Source organism: Monopterus albus, unplaced genomic scaffold (assembly GCF_001952655.1).
Source record: "Monopterus albus unplaced genomic scaffold, M_albus_1.0 scaffold315.1, whole genome shotgun sequence".
NCBI classification, from domain to species: Eukaryota; Metazoa; Chordata; class Actinopteri; order Synbranchiformes; family Synbranchidae; genus Monopterus; species Monopterus albus.
In genome coordinates, this window is record NW_018128195.1 from 317,969 (window position 1) to 340,831 (window position 22,863).

Here is a 22,863-nt window from a genome sequence, read left to right on the forward strand (position 1 = left end):
CATTTTGTTTGAGATTCTGTCATATGGAAGCAGTGCATTGTACACACACTGGGCCAGCATGCCATCAATGAAGAATGGGGAAGGTGGCACCATTTCTTCCTGTTCTGGGGGCACCTAAACTTGATTTCCATGACTTGGCAGTGGCTGAAACCAGGGGAACAAACAAACAAAAGTCCACAGATGTCTGTTGCTATGTTTTTAAGAAGCTGACTCCCCTCCTCCCTGCTGAAGCAGCATGACCCGATTGGTTATTTAATTTGTGGCTGGATCAGTAAACACATTTGCTTTGGCTGCTTCTTTTGATTCAATATAAATGATAACTGAACAAACAAACAAGTTTATGTTTTTGAGATACCGTAGTATTGGTATCATTGCTGCCATTTGAGAAGGTCATTAATATTTTCTTAACCCTACTAGAGGCCAGGTTTTATCACAAAAATACTTAAATAGGGACATGCACAGAGTTTATCAGGGGTAGGGGCTCAAAATTTTAAAAGGGGCATCTATCAGTACAGAGCTAATTTGAACTATCTTCCAAAATTAAAATTATTAATAACAAATGCATAGCAATCATTATGTTCTTTATAAATATTATAAACAAACTCTTTCACTCCTCAGTGTGCACTGACTGTCTCTTTCCTTTCGGCTCCATCCTCTCTGTCCGGCAGATGCACCTCTGGTTGGCTTTTGTCACCTAAATTTCATTTTAAATAGATAAAATAACATTTTGATGGAGGCAAGAGAAAAATCAATTCACATAAAAATCATGATTCATATTTTTTGCAATTCTAAATTGATTCACAAATGTTAAAAAATTGATTCTTAGAATAATGTGGACAAAACATAAAAGGATAACTAAAAGTGAGGTCAGTGCAGCACATGGACCATATACTAGTGAACACATACAAGAGTTGACTTGTGCTGAAACAGCTTCAGAAAAGGAAATTGTTTGAACACATGTTAATGACTTGATAATGAGCAGCCCATCACTGACAGACTGGCGTTATTGTAGCAGAGAACCAAACTTATTAACAAATGAGAGCAGCTCAGCAGCACACACCAAAAATTGGAATCAAATTAAATTGCAGGTTTGCAACGGAGTTTTAACCCCAGTGAATAGCCTATATGTCAAAAATAATGTTTATTATTATTATTATTATTGTTAGCCTAGTAGTAGTAGAAATTGTATTAGTAGCAATTGTTGTCATTAGCCTATTTTAGTTAGTTAACAAGAGGCACATTATTTCAGTTTCCCTTATTAATAATTATAATAATAATTTCTTTTTCTTTATTTTCCTCTTAGCTTTCAATATTTTTTTTATTGTTTTTATTGTTTTTTTATTGTTTGTTTTTTGTTGTTCGGAGTTTGGACCTTGAGTCTGCAATAAAGTTTCTATTTAAAGTTTCTATCTATCTGTATTTGCTTGGCATCTTCTTCACTTCCTTTTTAACCAGTGAAATAAAATGGGTGCTTGTTAAGGCTTTTCTACGTCGCTAGTTGAACCAAACTGTCTACAGTAAAAGATGTATTTAGCTGTGGCAGTTCAGCCTAAATAGTTGAGCCTAACACGCTGTCAAAAAGGCTAATTATGCATTTAGGTGTTGGAATTATGTTACAGTGGAAATATAATCAACTTTGCATTAATCATTTTGAAATAGCCTATTTCCAAATATACTGTATGGTGATGATAATACAAAAATAGTGCAAAGACATGGTACTCCATGTCTACACTGGAGGTGTTCAGGGTAGGAACATTTTCAGACTCTTGACAACATGTACATGGTAAATGGACTGTATTTATATAGCACACTGGCCAAAGCGCTTTACAGAGATGATACACCATTCACCAATTCACACACCGATGACGACAGCTGCCACACAACGGCGCTAATCAAGCCACTGGGAGCAATTCGGGGTTCAGTGTCTTGCTCAGGGACACTTAGGCATGCGGGGAGACCAGGAGTCAAACCACCAACTTGCTGGTCAGGAGACGACTGCCCTGCCTCGTGAGCCACAGCCACCCCCATACATGTTTTTTGCATATGGTAGTCTACTACCCAGGATGCCCCAAGGGGTGTAGAGGCACTGACAACAGATGCTGCCAAGATTTAATCAAAGTTCCTGGGTCAATAAGCCATATGTGAAACTTTGTTAAAAAATACATACAGCCAAATTTTCATCAGATTTTGTCAAAACAAGCTCTCCTTCATGCTGGTGACGGTCCCTGGGCACTTGTCTCACATATAGCTACATATTAAGACCAATCTGTCCAGCATGGAGGCTGGCTCAGCTAGATGAAAATTAAGTTGTAGTTTCTACCTTGCTATGGTTGGAAGGAGATGTCAGAGCTGAGATGTGCAGTCATTGAGATCATTGAAATCCACATACAGTAGTCAACCTACGGATGGGTGCACAAAACATCACATGAAAGCAGCTTATGAGCCATGATAAATAATACATAGCCTGCACATATCCCAATCGATATCTTACAGGTATTTCTGAGAGCAGGTGAAGTCAGTCCGTGCACTGCTGCCATGGCTTTGATCCACTGCAGGGGTGTGTGATATTGTAGCTATTTGATGCTTCTTTGGGCAACGAAGGTGAAAGTATCTTTTAATTTATGGATGAAGCTACAAAATATTTCAAACCCTCCAGCCCCCACCACAAACTGTTATTTGGCATTGTGAGACCTCATGTAGGCTTGTGGGTGCTGGTAGATCAGAAGCTGATGAAAATGGAAAACAGCAGATTAAAAGCAGATTGAAACAGTGTAATTAAACATTAAATGATACAATGAGGTCCTTAAATATAACTATGGTTTGAAAATGAACTGAGCATGAAACAGAGGTATTTACATGATTGACTGTTAATGTAAATCTATAAGCTATATTTATATTCAACCCAGACCACACGGGGTGAAGTCTGGTGGAAGACTGTGCAATCCGCCAAGCTGAATTGAACTATGGACACTAGTAAACAATGAAAAGTTATATATATGAGCAATGAACCCTGCAGCTGTAATCCTGTAAGCATCATGGGCACATTTTTAATTGATTTAGCTCAAGTTTTAGGCCACTAAATCTGGTGGTCATTGCACGATCAACATATAGCCTATATATAGAAAGATAGTCTCAAATGTTTGGCCAGAGGAGCTATCTAATATGATATCAAACCCCCAGAGAGGATCATATCATTTCTACTTCCTAACGTGAGCCTGCACAGCTTGAAGTGAGTGACAGCAGCACACACATTCACTCATCAGGACACATGCAGTAGATTTGCTCATGAGCTGCACTCGTGTTATTTTTTGGGCTAATTATTGTGTGTGGATTTAAGTGTCAGATCAGAGATCGTCAAGGACAGGACAGCTTCTAAGTGCAATGCAGGTCATTGTGTGACAAGTTGGTATAGGAGAGTTGATGAAAGAGAGGCTGCTGAACTGAATGAGTTAAAGTAGGCTACAACTCAAAGTGAGTGTGTCCGCTGCACTCCAAGCTGTGCAGGGCTCACATTACTACAAGAGAATACATGTGGTTATAAGGATAAAATACAGTATGTCATAATAACGAGAAAAAAACACATTTGAAAGGTGAACATATCTCTTACATGGTTCTTGTGCGCACTATAAAATCAAATCCTGCCGATGCCACTTTACATGAGCCCTGGAACTTGAGCTTTTTTAATGCATAGTTGGTTGTTGCCTAAACAATTACAATATGGCCATCGTGTATATGTGTACTCATGTAGATGATCCAGCCCTATTAATGTGATGCATTTTTGTGCATGATGACAATATAGTAATAAGTAAAGTTGAGGGGAGCATCCCTCCGACACACACACTCACAATTAAAACAATACTGTTAGAGGTTAAGCTGCTTTATATTTCTGAGGCCAGTGAATGCTGAATCTTAACTTCACAGAGACGATAGCAGATGGCTAATGGCAGATTCTATGTGATGGTAACTTGCCTAATGTGTTTTTCAGTGGAAGAGCAATTGAATGGGTAGAGTAATGCTGAAAAGTGTGTTTAAGATGCATCTACACAATCAATAGAGTGCAGTTTGTGTGAGTCCAGATAGCAAAAGTTATCAATGTGTCTCCTTGTCACTAATTAGCTAAGATACCTTAAGACTTATCCAGTGCCTTTTTCACAAGATACCATAAAGCTTAATAATAAAGAATAACGTGACATTTATTTAATTTTAAAACCTACATAGGACGTTTATGATGTGTGGTACCACAGGCTAGCAATTTGGATATTTAAACATCAGCAAGTTTATAATGTGTGGTACCACAGGCTAGCAATTTGAAGAAAATTAAAGTTCTAAGGTACCTCTGGCAAAGCTGTGTTCATTGTTTATTACAGCCAACTAGGAAAACATTATATTTCGATGCACTGCGCCATGCAATTCTACAGAACCTTTCCCTTACATAGTGACCAGTACAAATATATTATTTTTGATGAACTGCATTATTGTCCAATTAGCAACCAAGAGCACATGTAGACAAGAATGACTTGGCCCTTGTCAAAGTCACTCAGATCCCTACACTTGCCCATTATTCCTGCTTCCAACACATCAACTTTGAAGACTGAATGTTCACTTGCTGCCTAATATACCCCACACACTGACAGGTGCCACTGTAACAGATAGTCAGTGCTGTTAACTTCATCTGCCAGTGGTCATAATGTTATGCCTGATCCGTGTACACTGACTGGTAAACTAAAAGCTTTGCCTTCTGACTGAGCTCCCTCTTCTTCACAATGGTCTGGTACAATGCATGTATTACTGCTGATGCTGCATCAGCCCATCAGTATCACAATTCATTTTACCCTTGCTTGTGAACAAAACCTTGAGATACTCCTTCACATAGTACAACAACTATTTCTCAAACCTGAAGAAAGCAATCAACCATTTTCTGGCACAGAGCCACGGTCTCAGAATTGGAGGTGCTGACTCTCATTCCAGCCACTTCACACCTGACTGCAAACCTCCCCAGTTCATGCTGAAGATCATGGTCTGATGAAGTCAACAGAATCACACTGTTTGTTTGCAGAGAAATTATTAACATGCTACCTGTTGTCTACAAGGTATACTAACGGCAACTAGCTCTAGTTCACTAAGTTTTATGGCAATGTTGGCTTTTATTTCTGGACAGGTAATGCTGACCAGCTGCTTATGATGCTAAACATCTGTGTTTTACACCAAAACATGAGGAGCCTCTACAGTGTAACAATGTCCACATTATGAAGACTAACCATGAAAATGTATGTTCTTCCTAAATGTGTGCAATTGTGTCTTCACTCATAAACTGTAATACAGTTTTATATTTTGCTGTCCAAAGGAACACAGTTAATGTCAACCTTTCATCGATAAACAGCGTGTATGGATTGTCTCCTTGTCATGATCTATGCCTACCTTGTCCTGCCATCTCCCCATTTTCTGTGGTCCAGTGGGATGAGCGTGACACCATTGCTTCAGTTCCTGTTCCTGGCTGGGTTAATGCCACCGCAGTTTCTATCTTTGAGGTTGCTCCTGTCTTGCCAGCTACCCAGCTAGAGTGGGCCTGTCTGGCTGATGATAAGCCTGCTTCCCAATCAATTGTCCACTCAGTTCCTGCAACGGTCTCTCCAGCTGGACCCCAGCTTGCTGTCCAGGCCACATTTGGACAAGTCCTTCGGCCACCCGCCTGTCCTATGAAGGGGTTCTGTTGCAAACGTCGACCTTCAGCCTGTCCCCTAGAGGGATTCTGCCATACATGTGGGTCTTCTGCCAGCCCCTCGGGGGGGCAGTTTCCTGCCTTATCTCATGGCCATCCTTCTAGAGGCCTCAGCTTCCTGCCTGCACTCAAGGCCATCCTCCAGGACTATTCCAGTCTGCCCACTGTTTGGTAGTCACCCACCTGAACTCTCTGGTCTTCAGGTTCCCCTGCTCCCTGGCTGCCCAGTTGGGGTCATTCTGAAACCTTCCTCCACCCACCCTGGTCCATGTCAGTATTCATCTGCCCCCTGGCTCTCCAGTCCAGTCCAGTTTACTAGGGGTTGCCTTTAATATTTATGTGTAAATATATTTGTAAATAATTTTAAATTTGCTGAAACATTTTGATTTTGGTAAGAGTAATATTCAACCTAAATTGGGGGTGACTGTGGTTCAGAGGGTAGAGCAGTCGTCTCCCAACCGGAGAGTTGGAGGTTTGAATCTCAGTGCCTGCAGTCCACTGTTACGGTCGCTCGACACCACTGTGAGCGAGCAGAGAATTAACAGACCCAGGCGGCTGGCTTCGGTGCAAGTAGTGAATTTATTTACAGTGCTAACAGAGGTGCAATAACATATATACAAAATGGAAGGCAGGAAATATCACCGGGTGTTGACCAACAGTGGTGGAGTGGTTATTGTCTGTGGAGTGATGATAGACCGAGCTGCGGGGGGTAGGAGTCACTCCTGGGCTGGTCAAGGTGGAGATCCGGTAGACTGAGGAGATACAGATAGTTCAGTGACTGTGGAGACTGTGCATCGACCTGTGATGGTGGTTGGTGGAGCTGAGGATGCCAAGGTCCAGAGGAGAGGTCCAGGTAAGAAAAAGGAGACGCTAGGAATAAATAACATACGTGGAATAAGGAGATAAAGCACAACAAATACATACAAGGGAGGCTAACGACAGAGAAAGAACTAGCAAGGGAGTGAAGGTAAAACCGAGTATAAATAAGGTGGACAAAGGAAGCGCAGCTGAATAGTGTCAGAAAATCAGGACAGGTGTGTCTAATCAAGAGAATCAGTGTGAAGGAGCAGACTAGGGCGAGAAAGAGAGAGAAGAGAGGAAGGTGCAGCCGGGCAAACCTGACAGTTAGGGTCTGCCAAGGGGCTCAGGTGCATCATTGTCAGCACAGAGAGGGACATGGCGCTTAGTAGCGATGTTGTGCAGGACAATACAGGCAAGGGTTATGTTGCATGCTTTCTGTGGTTACGCTCTCAGGTAGTTAAGGCATGCAAAGCGCCTCTTAAGATAGACATTATTACATTGTACTACAGTATTTTATATTTTTGCTAGATAATTATGATCATGATTATTTGAAAAAATAGTTGTTCATTATTGAAATAAAAAGATATATGCATATATTGCTTGTGTGTGTATGTTATGGTTTAGTACTACGCTTCCTGATTTGACCATGCCATCCTGCCACATCACCACAATCGACCATTATTCCACTCACCTTGCCACTCATTACCTCCTGGTCCTGCCACATATACAGTATATACACTCGCATTTCCACCTATTCTTCGCTGGATCATTCTTGCCTCCTTGTCCTCATGTCCCCACACTCTGATTTTCTCATTCTCCTGATGTTCTTGTCTCCATGCTGTCCTGTCTTCATGTCCTCCTGTTCCCATGCTCAACACGGTGCACTCCTCCTGGTTCCCTGTTGGTCCCCGTCAACTCTCCTGCACATCCCAGCCTTCTGGTCCTCCTGGTTTCTTGCCCCGGTCCTCCTGGTTCCTCACCCGACCTGGTCTCCATTGCCTGCTGCACTTCCTGCCAGCCCCTGTGCCTGCTCGACCTCTTGCCACCCAGCATAATTTGTAATTTATGTAATAAACTTTTTACTATAGTATCTCCTTCCCTGTTTCCTGAGTCCACACCTGGGGTTCAAACCATACACTCATCATAGCAGTGAATGTGTGTTTTGTATATGATTACGCCACAAAATATACAAAGCCTGGTGTATGCTATGAGGAAGATATACTGTATACTGTAGTTTTAACTAAGCATTGCTGTATTCTGTGGACACTGATGATCTATGTTAGTTGAGATACATTAGGCCTACATCTTTTCCAGTTTGTCATGTCTGTCTACCCATAATGATTCCTAAGCTACTGTATGTCTGCAAAAAGTAAATGACCTAAATGCTGCTAATAAAAGAAGTGTTTGTATGAGGCAGAAAGAGAGACTAAAAGCAATGTGCAGTGTTTGTTAAAGCAATAATTAAATTATGTATGTTTTATGAATAAATAAGCACTGCTAAAATGGCAGTCACTATCATAATATATATCAATAATGCTACTTTTAAATAACAGGGCAACAATGGCTCTGGTGGCATGGAGGGAAACTGGCCCAGGTGGCATGAAAGTGGACTGATACTCTGGTGGCGTGGATGTGGACTATGGCTTAGACTTGTTGAGGGACTGAGAGGATTATCATCTGCAACTACTGCATCTTTTCTTGGACACAAACACTAGGACAGCATTTTTGAGGTTCTCCCTTGCAAGGATCATAATCAGTCTTTATCTTTGAAATAGGAGCTGTATAGTTATCAGTCTAGGTTTTTGATTACATCTGAATTTTCCATTCCTGTGTGTGTCCTCGGTCTCAATAGTGCTGGCATCCAACTTCAAGTTTAGATGAAAATAACTCTCATACTTTGTCCTCACTTTGGACCCAGTTCTCATCAGATCCAGTGCCTTCAATCACAATATTGTTTTTCCTGCAAATAGGAAAAATAGTCCAGTTTGTACTGAAGTAGCTGTGATTCCCCAAATAGTCCAGTTTGTACTGAAGTAGCTTTAACTTCAGACAGTTGTGTTTGATATTCCTTATACTCTGATTCACACTTTCTTTTTAACACTTTTATATCATCAACAACAGCTTGTGAGTGCTTAAAACTAACTTTGAGCTCATGCACTTTGTTTATAAGCATGTCAATTCTTTTGTTTACTGAGTTCAGGATCATTTGTGCAAAACTTCAAAATGCAGCTGTTGAGCAGCTCCTGACAAATGTTTTTACATTGCTCCATTGTTTCTTTGAGTATATCCATTGTCAAAAAAGCTGACAGGTGCAGTGAATCTAATAAAGTTAGAGAAGCACTTACTTGGTGCTGGCGGCCAAAAACACAACTTAGCACTTAGCACACAGAAGTTATCATCAGCAGGACTCGGGGGTTAACATCTTTCTTATTCCAGTTCAGTTGAATCATAATAACACATCTGCCATTAGTGAGAATTTCCGCTATGGTTACCACGCTTTCTTTTAATTTGACTAGGCTGTAATCTCTACTACTGAGTGTTTCCATCTATTAAAGACCCTTCAACAGCTTGAGTCTAATCAAAGAATTTCTCTCTCTTTGTGTCTCTAGATAAGGAAATTCAATTAGCTTAATTGGTCTCAATATTATGCTCTGTAATGCTATGTCAGCATCACAGTCGATAGACTTCACAGGGCATTTTAGAAGCAACTCCCTAATTAAAGCAATCCATCCATCCATTATCTATACTGCTTATTCCTGCATAGGGTCACGGGGGGCTGGAGCCTATCCCAGCTGACACTGGGTGAGAGGCGGGGTACACCCTCGACAGGTCTTCAGTCTATCACAATTAAAGCCAGACCTTTAGTCAGCAATTTTTACCTTGATATTCTAGATGATTCAAAACTCAAATCTGAGTTATTAGTTGAAATAACCCACAAGGGGATTTCTTGCATCCCTTCTTGAAACCTGCTGATGGAAAAATACAAACGAAGTCTTGTTGCATGTGTGACGTACCAAAATAGAAAATCAACCTTTTTCTCGATCTATTCTAATCTATTCTATTTTTATTAAAAGAAGGGTCTGAAAAATGTGTTAAGATCTCATTTGAATGGGAAATTTGATTCCTGACACCAAGGGTCTGCTTCATTTGATAAAAACTAAAATGGGCATTTCAAAATCAGGAGAGAAAACAAACTGAGGAAATGATTGAACTTTAGATCAATCATACAGTACATCATAGGCTGCAACATACTCTGCTGTTTACAGGGAAGAGGCGCTATATCGGGCAGATACTGTACTTAACATACATGTGCTTCAGTAAACAGTGACATAGATATGTAAAGTATATATATATGAAAGATATGTAAAGTACGTAAATACACTAAGTGGAGAAAAAAAAGACTTCACACTCTCTTGTAACACAATAAAATTGTATTACATTTGTGCTTAAAATTATTACAATTACAGTATTTACAAGCATTGTCCTAAAAATAAACATCTCATGCTGGATGACACATCAAAAAAATCATTGCACAACAGCAAACAAAAATCAGTATTTCTTCAATGTACACCCAAAATGTATAAATTAGAGAATTATTTTTCTAGCTAAGAAATAGTGCTGAGTGCTGTTGCACACCAAACACTCACGTTGATAGTTATATAGAAGGATCAATGGTTTTTCTTTTCAGCAGAAAAGGATGTAACTATCATGACTGACATGACCATGTCTTAAGATGACTGAGCTGTTGCAGAGTGCAATTAACTGAACCCAAAGCTGTAGTGAACATGGCCACTCACGCCATAAGCCAAATCATTACATTGTATTCAGGTATCAGTAAGTGTAACAATGCCAAATTTTTGGCAATAGATGGTATAGAAAAAGTAACCAAGTAACTTCCCCAGCTGATTCCTACACTCCTACAGCAACCTGCCACCATGAGAATCTCCCTATATTTCGGTTTGAGCAGTGTAAAAGCAAAGTTTTTAAAAACAAAGACTGTCACTGGTGAAAAACAACAAAAGAAAACAAACAAACAAAAAAAAACAGCCTTCTATCACAAGAATAGAGCCTGAGGTCAAAGTCAAAACCCAGGCTGCCCAAATACTGCTCAAGTGGCTCTGACAGAATTCATTTGGCATATTGGCATACTTCTTAAATGCACATTCCTTCTTCTTGATTGCACATTCTTTTCCCTTTCTTGTTCTTTCAGTTTTAATTCTTGTTTCCTTGTTGCCCTATGGGAGAACATTGTACATGCACACTGAGAGCCACTGCACCAGAGTCAAATTCCTCATGTGTTCAAGACACCTGGCCAATAAAGCTTGGTCTGATTCTGATTCTGAAATTGAACTTGTCACCCTGTGAAGGACACACAGCAATGTGTTTGTCTACAGGCATTACATCTGATCCATAACATTTAAAGCTGCTTAATCCATGTTTTGGTCACTCAGCAGCTGTGAAACAAGCGTTAAACATAATATCTGACATACTGTACTATCAGCTTATATTGGCTAATGGGTTAGCAAACACTTACCACAATTTGAGAGGTTCATTGGAATTGTGTTTGTGTTCACCTGGTGAATGTATGTCTAATACTCATTTGCTAAAAAGCGAGTGAATATCTATCTCTTGAGCTGCATAAGGTTGTACTTCACCAACTAGTGGCTAATCTAGTGTGACTGCTGTTTGGTGCTGAGAAGACAGGAAACAAAAAAGCTCAGAGCTGAGAGTTTTCTCTTTTTCTCTATGGCTTCTTCACTACTAGAGGTACCATTCACATTAAAAGTAGTCATTTATTCCAATGTTAATATAAAGACAAATGCTGATTAGTCTAGTTTTAATTTTTTCAAACTTAGTTTGACTACAACCGGTCTTTTCACTTACATTCAAAACAGCCAGTCACATTTTACTTGTCTATTCTGAAATGGTACAACCAGGAAAGTAAACCTATGTGACACTAGTCTTCATGGGTCAAAAGTACAATGGCTCAGTGGTCTTCTAGTGGCATAGTGGTCTCAAATTTATTTATTTATTTATTTATGAAGGAAAAGATTTCATCCACTGGTGAAAAGTTTATTTCACAAACTCTGGTTGTTTGTATTGTAGCCAAATATAGCTGTGGGATTTGGATGCATGTCTTCTCTTTTCTTGTGATCGATTTGGGATTTTAAGGACTAGACCAAAACATAATCTTGTGAGAATGCATCACAGATAAGTCCTCAACCTGAAGATAGATCCACACACACACACACACACACACACACACACACACACAGCAACAAGTCATTCATTTTTGCCATCTTACATTCAGTATAAAGGTCTTTATCGCAAAATTACATTGATTGACATCCCCCTCAGTGTATTTTAGATTCAAGTAGAAGTTGTTGGACTGTGCAGTCAAGTAGGATACTGTCTGTCCTTGTCAAATAAAATGACACAGTGTCCAACAACTGGGATCACCTGTTGGTTAGAAATTGCCCTGAGGCAATTTGTTGGCCAGAAGGAAAGAGGCAGCATCCATCAGTCAAAAAGAAAGAAATGGACAAGCTATTTTTTTCATACTTGTACTTTGTTATAGGTTCCCAGGGCCTGTCCCTGCCACACTGTCATTGCTATGGCTATTCTGTACAGCAGTGTGTGTCCCCTCCCAGGGAGGTTTGCCTTGTTATGTACATGTGGGTAAAAGAGCTGGACAGGAGGCAATAGTGCTTTTTGTTGATTGATTGCAAACTCTCCTTCAGTCTCTGTCTCTCTTTCAAGACTCCCTTGAAAAAGAGGTTGTTAACCTCAATGGGATCTTCCTGGTTAAATAAAGGTTAAATACATTTCTCCCACTCCTCTTCTTCTCCCTCTTCCTCTGTTGACCTCTGAGGGTCAGCGGACCTGGGGAGCATAGCCCTCCTTCATCAGCCCTTCCTCGTAGTCTGTCTGGCAGAGGATCATGTTGTTCTTCAGGAAAAACTTATCTCCCACACAAAACCTGCACCACACAAAGAGACAGAAGGGGGCATGGAGGTTTACACAAACATCAAAGCAGGAATCTCATCATTAGTACTGAGTTGTAGGCTATCAGGCAGTAAATCTCTGATTGCAGTGCAAAATCTCTACCTTAACTATTGTAAACTCTTCAGATGTAACACTGCCATTTGCAGACAAGGAGTTCTCCTCTAGGAAACAGTCAGCTCAGTTGCAAGGGGGGAAATGCAGGGCCTGGGGGGTGGGAGCTAATATGAGTGAAGGGGGGGGACCCTGATGTGTATGAATGTACATGAGCTCATATACATGTACATGACTACATGTATATGAGCTTCCTTTCTGTCCCCTACCTACCATGGCAGCACTGTTGTGCTTCAGCCAGGATGACCCAGTTACACTTGACCTTTCAGCACAGCACCAACTGGAGATTATGTTGAACGTGTAAGGTCTGTACTCACTCTCACTGTATAGTCCTCAGGCTGCTTATCTACCTCAATGTTAAGGTTGAACAAGGTCGTAAAGCAGCAGTTACAGTGTTTATTAGGGGGAAGGAGAGCTTTCATGAGGACATGGGGACAGTGAGTCTCACCTCTGTTTGACTTCCCTGGATGTTAAGATTGCTGAATTCAATCCTGGGAGCTGCACACAGCAGAAGCAGCTCAGATACATGACATGTTCTAGCTGGTCACAACATTTATTCAGGGCCAAAGGGCAGACTGAGAGCATGACTTGTTATATCCAAAACCAATTAGCAAGATTCATATACACCATTGGTATTGGCACAAAATGGTGTGTTTCTAGGAATAAAACCAAATATTCTGAGGAAGAAATTACATGTATTTTCAAAAAAACATTATGTAAATCTGCACACTTGCTGCTTTTCTTTTGTAAATATATGAACATTTTAGTGATCAATGAAATAAAAGTACTGTACATATAGTGGGTAGCTCCAAACTGATTTTACAGTAGGAGTGGGTTTTGCCAAAATCTTCTTGGAACCTTTGTCCAAGGAGACTCAAGACTATCCTATCAAGAAGTACTTTTCATGCTACCAAGGCCACATACATAGACAGAAAAGGCAGACTTTGGACATAATATCAGCATTATTCAATTTGTTTTTTAAAACTGAATACTGACTAACAAAAAGAAACTTTTGTGTTTTCTTCAAAATGTATGCTTATATAAGTAAGAGAAAATGGGAAGGATCCTGTGAGATCCTGGCTTCATGTGTCCCCATGCAACCACCATTATCCTAGAGAATTATTGCAAATATTTTAATTAATGTCATCTTGTGAATTTATGTATTCATTTAATGTGTCAAATATATTAACCTGAATTTCTTTATCTTCTTAAACGATTTAAAGCTTTAAATCTAGGACTACAGTTCTGAGAGGAGTCTGCAACAATTTTTTTTTCTTTTTTGTCAAGCCAATGGAAGGCTTAGCACCGATATAAGTGCAAGAGCATTTTCTCAAGATTTTGTGTTTACCTTCTTTCACTTTATCATTATGTTGTCACTGCAGAGATCATTTCAAACTTATTTTCTGCTTAAAACATCTAATGTAATGCTATTTAACCTAAAAACATCAGCACTCAAAACCCACCGAACCCACTCAAACCTGTTTCTACCTTAAACAAACAGCTTAAACTGGCTTGATCATTCCAAAAAGTTCCATAAAGGTGTCCACACCTGCCAGAATGTTAAACATTTACCCTATAGATCATATGTTATCTTTTCCAGAGGCAGGAGGTTTGTTGCCTGTGTTAACCACATTTTTGACACAGGGTATATGAGGAGATGACCAAAAAATTAGGACACATTTCCTTGCCAAGTATACTGTATAAGGAAGCTCAACAGATAGTAAAAGACAGGTGGAAAGTCTAACACTGATCTACAATTTAACAAATATATGAAAAGAAACACAGAATTGTTTGGCCAGTATTTTCTGGACCATGCCAGTAGGACATATTTTCTGACAATCCCAAAGTGTATGCATCAGTGTCCCTGTTGGGAAACATTAGGGTAAACTGTGGAGGTGTACTAGGGTGAGGTATAATTTATGTATGAATTTGAGGTTTGGCTCAGAGCCAGAATTTGATTTTTGAAAAACTTTACCGCAAATAGAAAACAGGCAGAACTGATGAAGAGGTGAAACATCTTTGACCTAAAAACCTAGTCCAGTTGAAGTTTTTTTTAGCTTACTATGACCTGGATGACTGAGAATCTGCATGGATACAAATGGAAAACCACTCCTCATCAGTGAGGGGTTGGTAGTTACCAATGAGAGTAATGCATATAAATCTGAGACGTGGCCCATCAAAGCTAATGGAAGAAGAATATGCTTTTCAGTATGAGAAAACTCCTTTCAAACCTTTTCCCATCTCAGTTCAGACCAGATATAGTGATATAATTGAAGCAATGTCTTTAAATCTTTTTTAGGTACATGAAACACATTTTTAAGTACCTCAAAAGATTTAAAGACATTGCAAGAAAATAAGTTGGTAAGATTTAAGATGCTCTCTTTAAGCCCAGATCTGGAGGCCAAGATGTCTTCTAACATCTTCCTTTGCTAAGAGACTATTAAGTAGTAAAGGGTTATCGGCTCTGGGTTGAATCTTATTGAAGCTGTTAATTAATGGAAGGGGTGTTAATAATAAGGATAATCACCTTTCTTGGCCAAGTATGTTACACACACGGAATTTGTTTCTGGTACAGATGTGAGGCAGCCATCTGCGGCGCCAACTCAACCGATGGCTCTAACCACTGGGGGCAACTTGGGGGTTCAGTCTCTTGCCTAAGGACACTTTGACTACAGGCACTGAGATTTGAACCTCCAATCCTCTGGTTAGGAGACGGCTGCTTTACCCACCGAACCATAGTCACCCCCATGGATTCCAGAGGATTCTATGGTAACCCAAAAAGAGTCTGCATCATTTATAAACATCTCACCATTTGTTTAATCTGGATGGCCCAGTAGTACAGCTACATACTGGGTCGGGACCTGCCACCAAGTTTGATCCCCCCAAGGTTTTTTTTTATTTTTCAAAATAAACTTAGCAACAGCAGTGTTAAGTCCCTTAAAAAAAAATTGCAGTTTAAATAGCAGGGTAAGCACTGGACCAAGTAAAGTCTGGGTAGAAGCATAGGGTGCTGCTGTTATGACATGCCTCCATTTTCCTAGCTGCTTTCAAGATAGCCTCCTTCACCGGGAAGTGTTGTATTTGGGGTGGAAGGGTATGGGCCAATGGTTCTGTGGTCCTGGCACATTTATTTTGTTCACAGGGATGACACCACAAACTGTTTTATAGTTTTAATAAAAGTAAACAATATTATAACATCAATTAATTATAATATAAATCAGTCATCCCTGGTAATTTAGTGGTTATGGCACAGCGCTCTCGCTGCTGTGGCCCAGGTTCAAGTCAAGGTTGCGTCAGGAAGGGCATCCGGCGTAAAACACATGCCAAATGTCAACATACGAGCCGTCAGTGTGACGATTCGCTGTGGCTACTCCTAAACGGGAAAAGCCAAAAGTGGCTTTCAATTATAATATAATTCAGTATGTAATTAAATCTAACAGTATAAACAGACAGGGAAAAGCAGAATAGATGTTAAAATATACTGAATGTAGATTCCTCCATAGGATCTGAGTCTTGAGTATGAAAAGTACAAGGCAACAAAATGCAGTTTAGCATCTAACCAGAAGTGCAATAACAGCAGTGCAGAGTGCGCAGTATCTACAGTATGAACAGTCAGAACTAACTTACTGATAGATATGTACAATTGATATTTACAGTAAGATATATAGGGTAATGTACAATGTACAACAGAATATGGATTCAAATTACAGTAATGGACAGGTACATTAAGCTTATGGAACACCAGTGCAATGGGATGAAATGGAATGAAAGAGTGCAGAATAAGAAGATAAGTTACATGAGTGAACAGCTCAATGGATGTAAATAGTGCAAAGATAAAGATAAATGTGGAGTATCTGGATATGAACAGTGTGCAAATGAATACAGAGCAGTATCCTGTGAGTAGAGAATGTGCAAATTAACAGATCACTTCAGTGATACAGGTAACAGAAGTGTATTGCGTTAGTCCCGAGAGGAGAGGTGAGAAGGGGGGAGCTGTGTGAAGAGGTACAGAGGAAGGCAGTGGGGGGTCGACAGGGGACAGAGTTCAGTAAGGAGACAGCTGTGGGGAAGAAGCAGTTCCTGAGTCTACTGGTTTTGGTCCAGAGGCTCCTGAAGCACCTCCCAGAGGGTAGGAGGTCAAACAGTTTGATAGCAGGGTGAGACGGGTCCTTAAGAATTCTGTGATCACATCGGAGACAGCATTCCCTGTGGACACCCTCAGTAGCTGGAAGTGGAGTCCCTGTGATGCGTTGGGCAGTTTTCACCACCCGCTGCAGCGCCTTGCGGTCGTAGACAGAGCAGTTCCCGTGCCAGACTGTGATACAGCTGGTCAGGATGCTCTCGATGGCACAGCAGTAGAAGTTCACCAGGATGGCTGAAGACAGGTGGTTCTTCTTCAGAGTCCTCAGGAAGAAGAGGCGCTGGTGAGCCTTCTTAACCAGGCTGCGGGTGTTGGTGGTCCAGCACAGATCTTCTGAGATGTGGGTCCCCAGGAATTATTAATGGGAGATGAAAGAAGAGAACACTTTGGAACCAAAGCGATCTGTATTGATTTTATTTATTTATTTATTTTCAAGTTCTGCAAAATGTAAAATATCATTTTACTTCTTGGGGCCTATATTAAACTATATTATTTAAATGAAATATTTTGAGATGTTTAAAAGGAAAATATTAAGTCTTTCATAGAACCAAAACACCCCCTTATTTTTCAGTGTGCAAGTGTTAACAGCTTGCCTTGCAATTTATTTGCCCAGCTAATGTGATGTAGCTACCGTGCTGTAATAATAACAAAGGTGCATGTACAGTACAGTGTATGTTTGTTTTAAAGCAAGTGGAAATTATGACACAAGTGAGACAAAAGAGGAGATGTTTAAGATAAATGACAAGCACCCCATGTTCAGAACCCATCTCTGTTATGCCACACCCAAAAAGGGCCCAAAAGCAGACTCAGACAATTAACTAATTTTAAGAGTTTTATTGTTAACTCAGAGCAAAATAAGGAAGAGCATTCTGGAGGATATGCACAGGTGGAGGCTACCATCTGGAGAAGGTGTGTGTTGTGGGCTGGTGGAAATGAAGAGGAAAGGAGAGTGGGCAGGTGGGGGAGAGGAGGTGGCAAGTGGGAAAGTAATGCTGGCAACATAGGGTGAGGGCAGCGATAGCTATACCAGGTGAGCATTTGCAGCCAGAGACATGCAAGTGGCTGAGACACCAGCATGGGCCAAGAGCTGCGGCACACACATCAGGTCAGCACACAGGTGCTATGGTGCCAGGTAAGTAGTTGCAGGTGATTAAATAGCAGTGGCACAGATGCCAGGTACATGTAGAGCAACAGAGGCTCCATTTAAGTACATCAGTATTTATCAGGATGTGTGTGCAGTGCTTGTTCTCATGGCGTTATGCTGTCTGTTCTCTATTGCTGCTTGAGGTACTGAAATTTGTTTATCAAGATATGTGTGTGGTGTTTGTTTCTCATGGTGTTATGTTGTTTGTTCTCCGTTGCTGCTGAAACACTGAAATTTCCCCATTGAGGGATCAATAAAGTGCCTACCTACCTATCTACCAGTAGCAGGCAGTGTTAGGCAGCAGAAGCAGATAAGGATCTAGGTATAAAGCGTTTGGGTAACTACAAAAGAAAAAAATGCAACAGTGGCCTGGTTGAGACTTAACCACTGAAGTGAATGTAATGATCTGGTGAAGAACAGAGATGAAACCAGTAGATGAAACACAGCACGATGAGGAACAGATGTGTTTGCTGGTGCTCAATCCAGGACAGGAGCGAGGAGTCCAGCTCATGCCACAGTCACCATCAAGTACAGAGAGAGAATGGAAAAGGATGACTGAGGAAGAAAAGAGCAACCACAGGGAAAACAATACCAGCACAGGAAAAACACAAAATAAACAGGTAAACCAAAACAGTCTCTATTCAAACATGGTCTCTAGTGGTAGATGTAGACATCGTTCTTGAGCTTTCTATGGCCACTAACTCCTCAATGACCTTGGACCCCTTCCAAATCTTCTTCTGTATGACTGCGTTTGGTTCGGTGTTCAGTTACCAGTGTCTTTGCTAATATGTGCCTTAGGGTGGGATTCTCATCTGGCCCACAGTTTCAGTTGCTGTAAGAGACAAAATGCTTTCATTCAGCTCAAATGTATAATACATAATAAAATCGTGGCACTTTCTGTAATTTCTCCTAAATCAAAATTGTAATGTCGTTCACAATAATGTGATGCTGAATGTTACTTTTCTACAACAGGTTTAAAAAATAAATGTTTTACTGTACATTGTGAATGATGACAACACATTTTCAGGTGCCAGATTATTGTAACATGATCTGCAAATACAGAAGAGCTTTAGGTAATTTCAGACCTTGTATCTGTCTGCTATTTTAGGTGTACAGTATCAATGTAGACTAAAAGTAGGATAATACATAATTATACTTGCAGTCTACATACTGCCTGCACCTTTTAAATGACTAGAACAAGTAAAATGCACAACATAATGAATTTCAGCATGTTATAAAAATAGCAGCCCATTCAGTAATACACTTAATAGACAGATGAGAAAAACTGTACTGTGTGGATATTTAACTGACTTAAGTGTTCTGATCAAACACCCCTAGTTCTTTAAAAAAAAAAATTGTTAAATGATCCCATTCATGCCTGTGATGTCTGAGCACATCTGTGTGTTCATCTTAATTTTACTTTATTCCACATCTTTTTATTACATATATTCACAAAAGAAAAAAAAACTGTGATGGAAGTCGTCATAAGGCGCACAATACATACTAATTCAATTAAATAACTTATATACATAATAAAACGGTGAACACACTTGACTAATGTGAGTTTGATCCTGAACCAGAATACTCTAAGAGTTTATTATAACTCTAGGAAAGCCACCTCAGTTTAAAGTCAGTATGATACATTAGTGGTACATACAACACTAAAGTAATAATAAAAATACAAGTCTTCCTCATAATTTTGTATTGAATATTAAATGCAAAAAGGGAGTGGAAGAAAGTACATGTAATCTAGCTAGCTGTTCATGCAAATGTTAATTTTAAATTAGGCTTCAGCGACCATAAAACAAAACAGAAGAATAACTGGTCTGCCAAAATCCATCTGGTAACAAACTAGAGAGAGAGAGACACAGCTCTGCTGAAAAGAGAAGGACTGTGTCTGTGTTCACAATGAATTCATTTGCTGCTTCAGAACGTGCTCACAATGACTATATACAGTATATACTATATATATAAACTCTTTATAACATTAAACTATAACTGCAAATAGCCTATATCAAAATGAAGCCAAGGTTGTTGCCATCTTAGCTAATGTTAACCTAATCTGAATATACAGGCAAAAATCACATCTTTCATTTTTAAAGCACTGAAAGATTAACTTACCCAACTCCAAGCAGCAACTCAAAGTCTTCTTCTTCTTTGGGGTTTTATAGCAGCTGTTGCAGTGGGCAACAGATACTCAGAGGACTGGTAGTTAACTGGTAACTGCCCACATGGGAAGGGCTAAGAAGTAAAGTGAGTTCATCTAAAATGTAGCCATGATCATTTCATTGGTAAACGTCATAGCTAGCATTCTATTTGCTATGGATGATTTCGTTCTCCCTTAGTTCATCCATGGTTATTTCAGTTATTTCACAAAAATCTGAGAGTGAGAGCAGAAGATCAGAAAGCAGAAGTTTCACAAGTATGCAGCAGCAGCGTGTGTGCAAGCAGCACTATATTTGAGTGCGAGGGTAGGGTTTTAAGTGTGATAGGGTAAATTTGAGTGTAAGGACAGGATAGCATTATGCTGTCAAATTGAATGATCATGCTCTTTAATTAAAGATAGGAGTAAACCGCCATAGCTGTGCCAATTTTTGGTGCCACCAAGCATTAAACCAGTGTACCATTTAAATGATGCCTCACATTTCATATTCACTTTCAAATACCTAAATCAGTGGTTTGGCAAGGCTATAATATTTCAAGATTTTTATAAATTGTAACTCCCTTTGAAATAGGAAGCCCCTAAAATTGGGCTCAGCTCAAATCTAAACTACAACTAGTTGACCCATTATGAATTGTAAAGTGCAAGGCTTGCAGGAAGTGGCTGCAGATAGTACATAGCTATGGGCTTAAAAATGTTGAAAATTTGTGAAACACTATCATCTCCATGAGCAGAGAAAAATTGACAAGTTGTCACTTTTAATTTAAATAGTAATATTTTTTCTCCACCTGTTGTGGAGTATTATGCAGTTGAATTCACTTCTCTGGTTAGCCAGCTGCACAGCTCTCAACACCAATAATACACATAGTGACAACGGTGTCTCTTATTGCCTGTTAGGTCCCTGTTTAACAAGCCTAACCCATGACATATAAGGCATCGGTGGTTGAGCTTAGCTGTACTGACCCAAATTGGTGTAAGTCTCTCGTTCCAAAGCTCTAGTATGCAGCCTCCTCCCTTTTCAGCACTGACCTTCCCGTGCTGTCACCCATCTAGTCTAACCTTTCTCCAACTTCCCTAGACTATAGCCTTCAACTCATCATGGGGGAAACTGGGCCAGCCCTGGCTAGATGATAAGGCTGGACGACAGCCCCATCGATTAGCTGTCCCCCAGGGCTGATCTGTGGCTAACTGCTAGTTGGATGGAGTCTCATATCACCTTCCTTACCCCCACCAGCTCCCCATCCCTCTAAGACCAGAGTGGTGATTTCTTTTCTAAGCTCTGGTAGGGAAAATAACAGGTCAGAGAAGGTGATTTATGGTAGATTTATGACCAGTTGAACACATTAAGGCCACACTACCTGAACACATGAGCAATAAGAGCTAATGAATGATCTTATATTTTCATTGATATTCCAGGGACAGGAGCTATTCACTCTTCTCAGCTTGATACCATTTCAAATTCATACACAGTATGTGGGGGCAGGGGTGGAGGGGCTTTGCTCTCAAGCAGATAACTGTAAGATAACTGGTGAGCCTGTTCAACTGATCTTATTCTGGAGCAGCTTCAGCTTTCAATGCTCCTTTTGTGGCAAGAAAGGGGTAGCTGCCAATCAGATGCTGATCATGACAAAGAACATTGAAGTGGTTGCAGGTCATGATTGTACTGACATGTCCACATAGCCTATTAAAGAAGACCCCTTAACAATATCTGTGCAGGGCAATGACTTAGAGTAGTGCTGTGAGTCCCTGGTGAAATCAGAATAATGAGTGGCTTTGACATCCTGGCCTTTGTTCTGTGGGGTACAATAGAGAGGATGTACCCACAAATCAACTCATGGCATGGAAGCATGGTTGGAGTGGCTGTATGTTCATACTTGACTGTGCAGCCACAGTCCATGTTGGGCTGATTCAAGGTTCAAATGCTGATATGGACTGTGGCTGACCTGCAGGATTGATGGGTTATTATCCTGCTGACCTCTTGATTTCCAACTCTTTTATCAGATTTTACATGCTATGATGATGTTCTGCAGAGAAATCTCTGGGCCATTTGCCAGATGGATTAGATTGCTCTATCAGGCCTGTGGGGAGAAGGGTTTGATGGGGGTTTTCATGTTTGTTTGAGGCTGGGAAATGAGAGGAGAAAGAGCTGGTATAAATGAACAAGGTAGCAGATTGGTATGCCAGACAAAGAACAGAAGCCCATTTCCAGGCTGGCTGCAATAATACGGTGAGAAACTATTTAGAGAACCTTAAGGGAGATTTTACAATAGATCTCAGGCTGTTGCTCAGAACATTTGTAAAAGGTAATTCTTTCAAGAAGGATACACATGTTAAGAAACCCACTTAGACTGGATATTTTCAGTAATTTTGTGGTCGTCACTGAAAATGCATTAAAACTGGTCAGAATCTCAAGTCTTAAAAAGGATGCACATCAGTGAATTCCATCAGAAATGTCAGATTTCTACAAAAACAAAATTTTACTGTGGCATAAAACCTCAGAACTGTTCTTCTCAGAACAACAGGTTGTCAGTAGGCTGACTGGAATGTATCCTTTGCAAACAAATAAATAAATAAATATATATATAGCACATCAAAGTTTGATTTCATGGTGGTTAAATTCCCGTTGAATTCTGTGCTATTTTTTTTTTCCAGGTACTCTAGCAATGCTGTTCCTGTGGGATATAAACTCAGTCAAACAGAGCGATTTTTAAAATTTATATTCATTTACAGGTATCCCTTAACAACTCCACCAGTATAAATAAAAAATTGGAAACATCTCA

At 40.1% G+C, this 22,863-nt stretch overlaps 1 protein-coding gene across 4 annotated transcripts in view; it reads right to left on the reverse strand.

The window, feature by feature from the left end:
* Positions 1 to 9,970: 9,970 nt before the first annotated feature.
* Positions 9,971 to 22,863, reverse strand: part of lmo3 (LIM domain only 3) — an 82,226-nt gene continuing 69,333 nt past the window's right edge. For all 4 annotated transcript variants that reach the window (XM_020623894.1, XM_020623892.1, XM_020623891.1 and 1 more), the window contains exon 4: positions 9,971 to 12,500. In XM_020623894.1, coding sequence (XP_020479550.1) covers positions 12,395 to 12,500 — 106 coding nt within the window. In that variant the 3' untranslated portion in view covers positions 9,971 to 12,394. The remainder of the gene's footprint in view (positions 12,501 to 22,863) is intronic.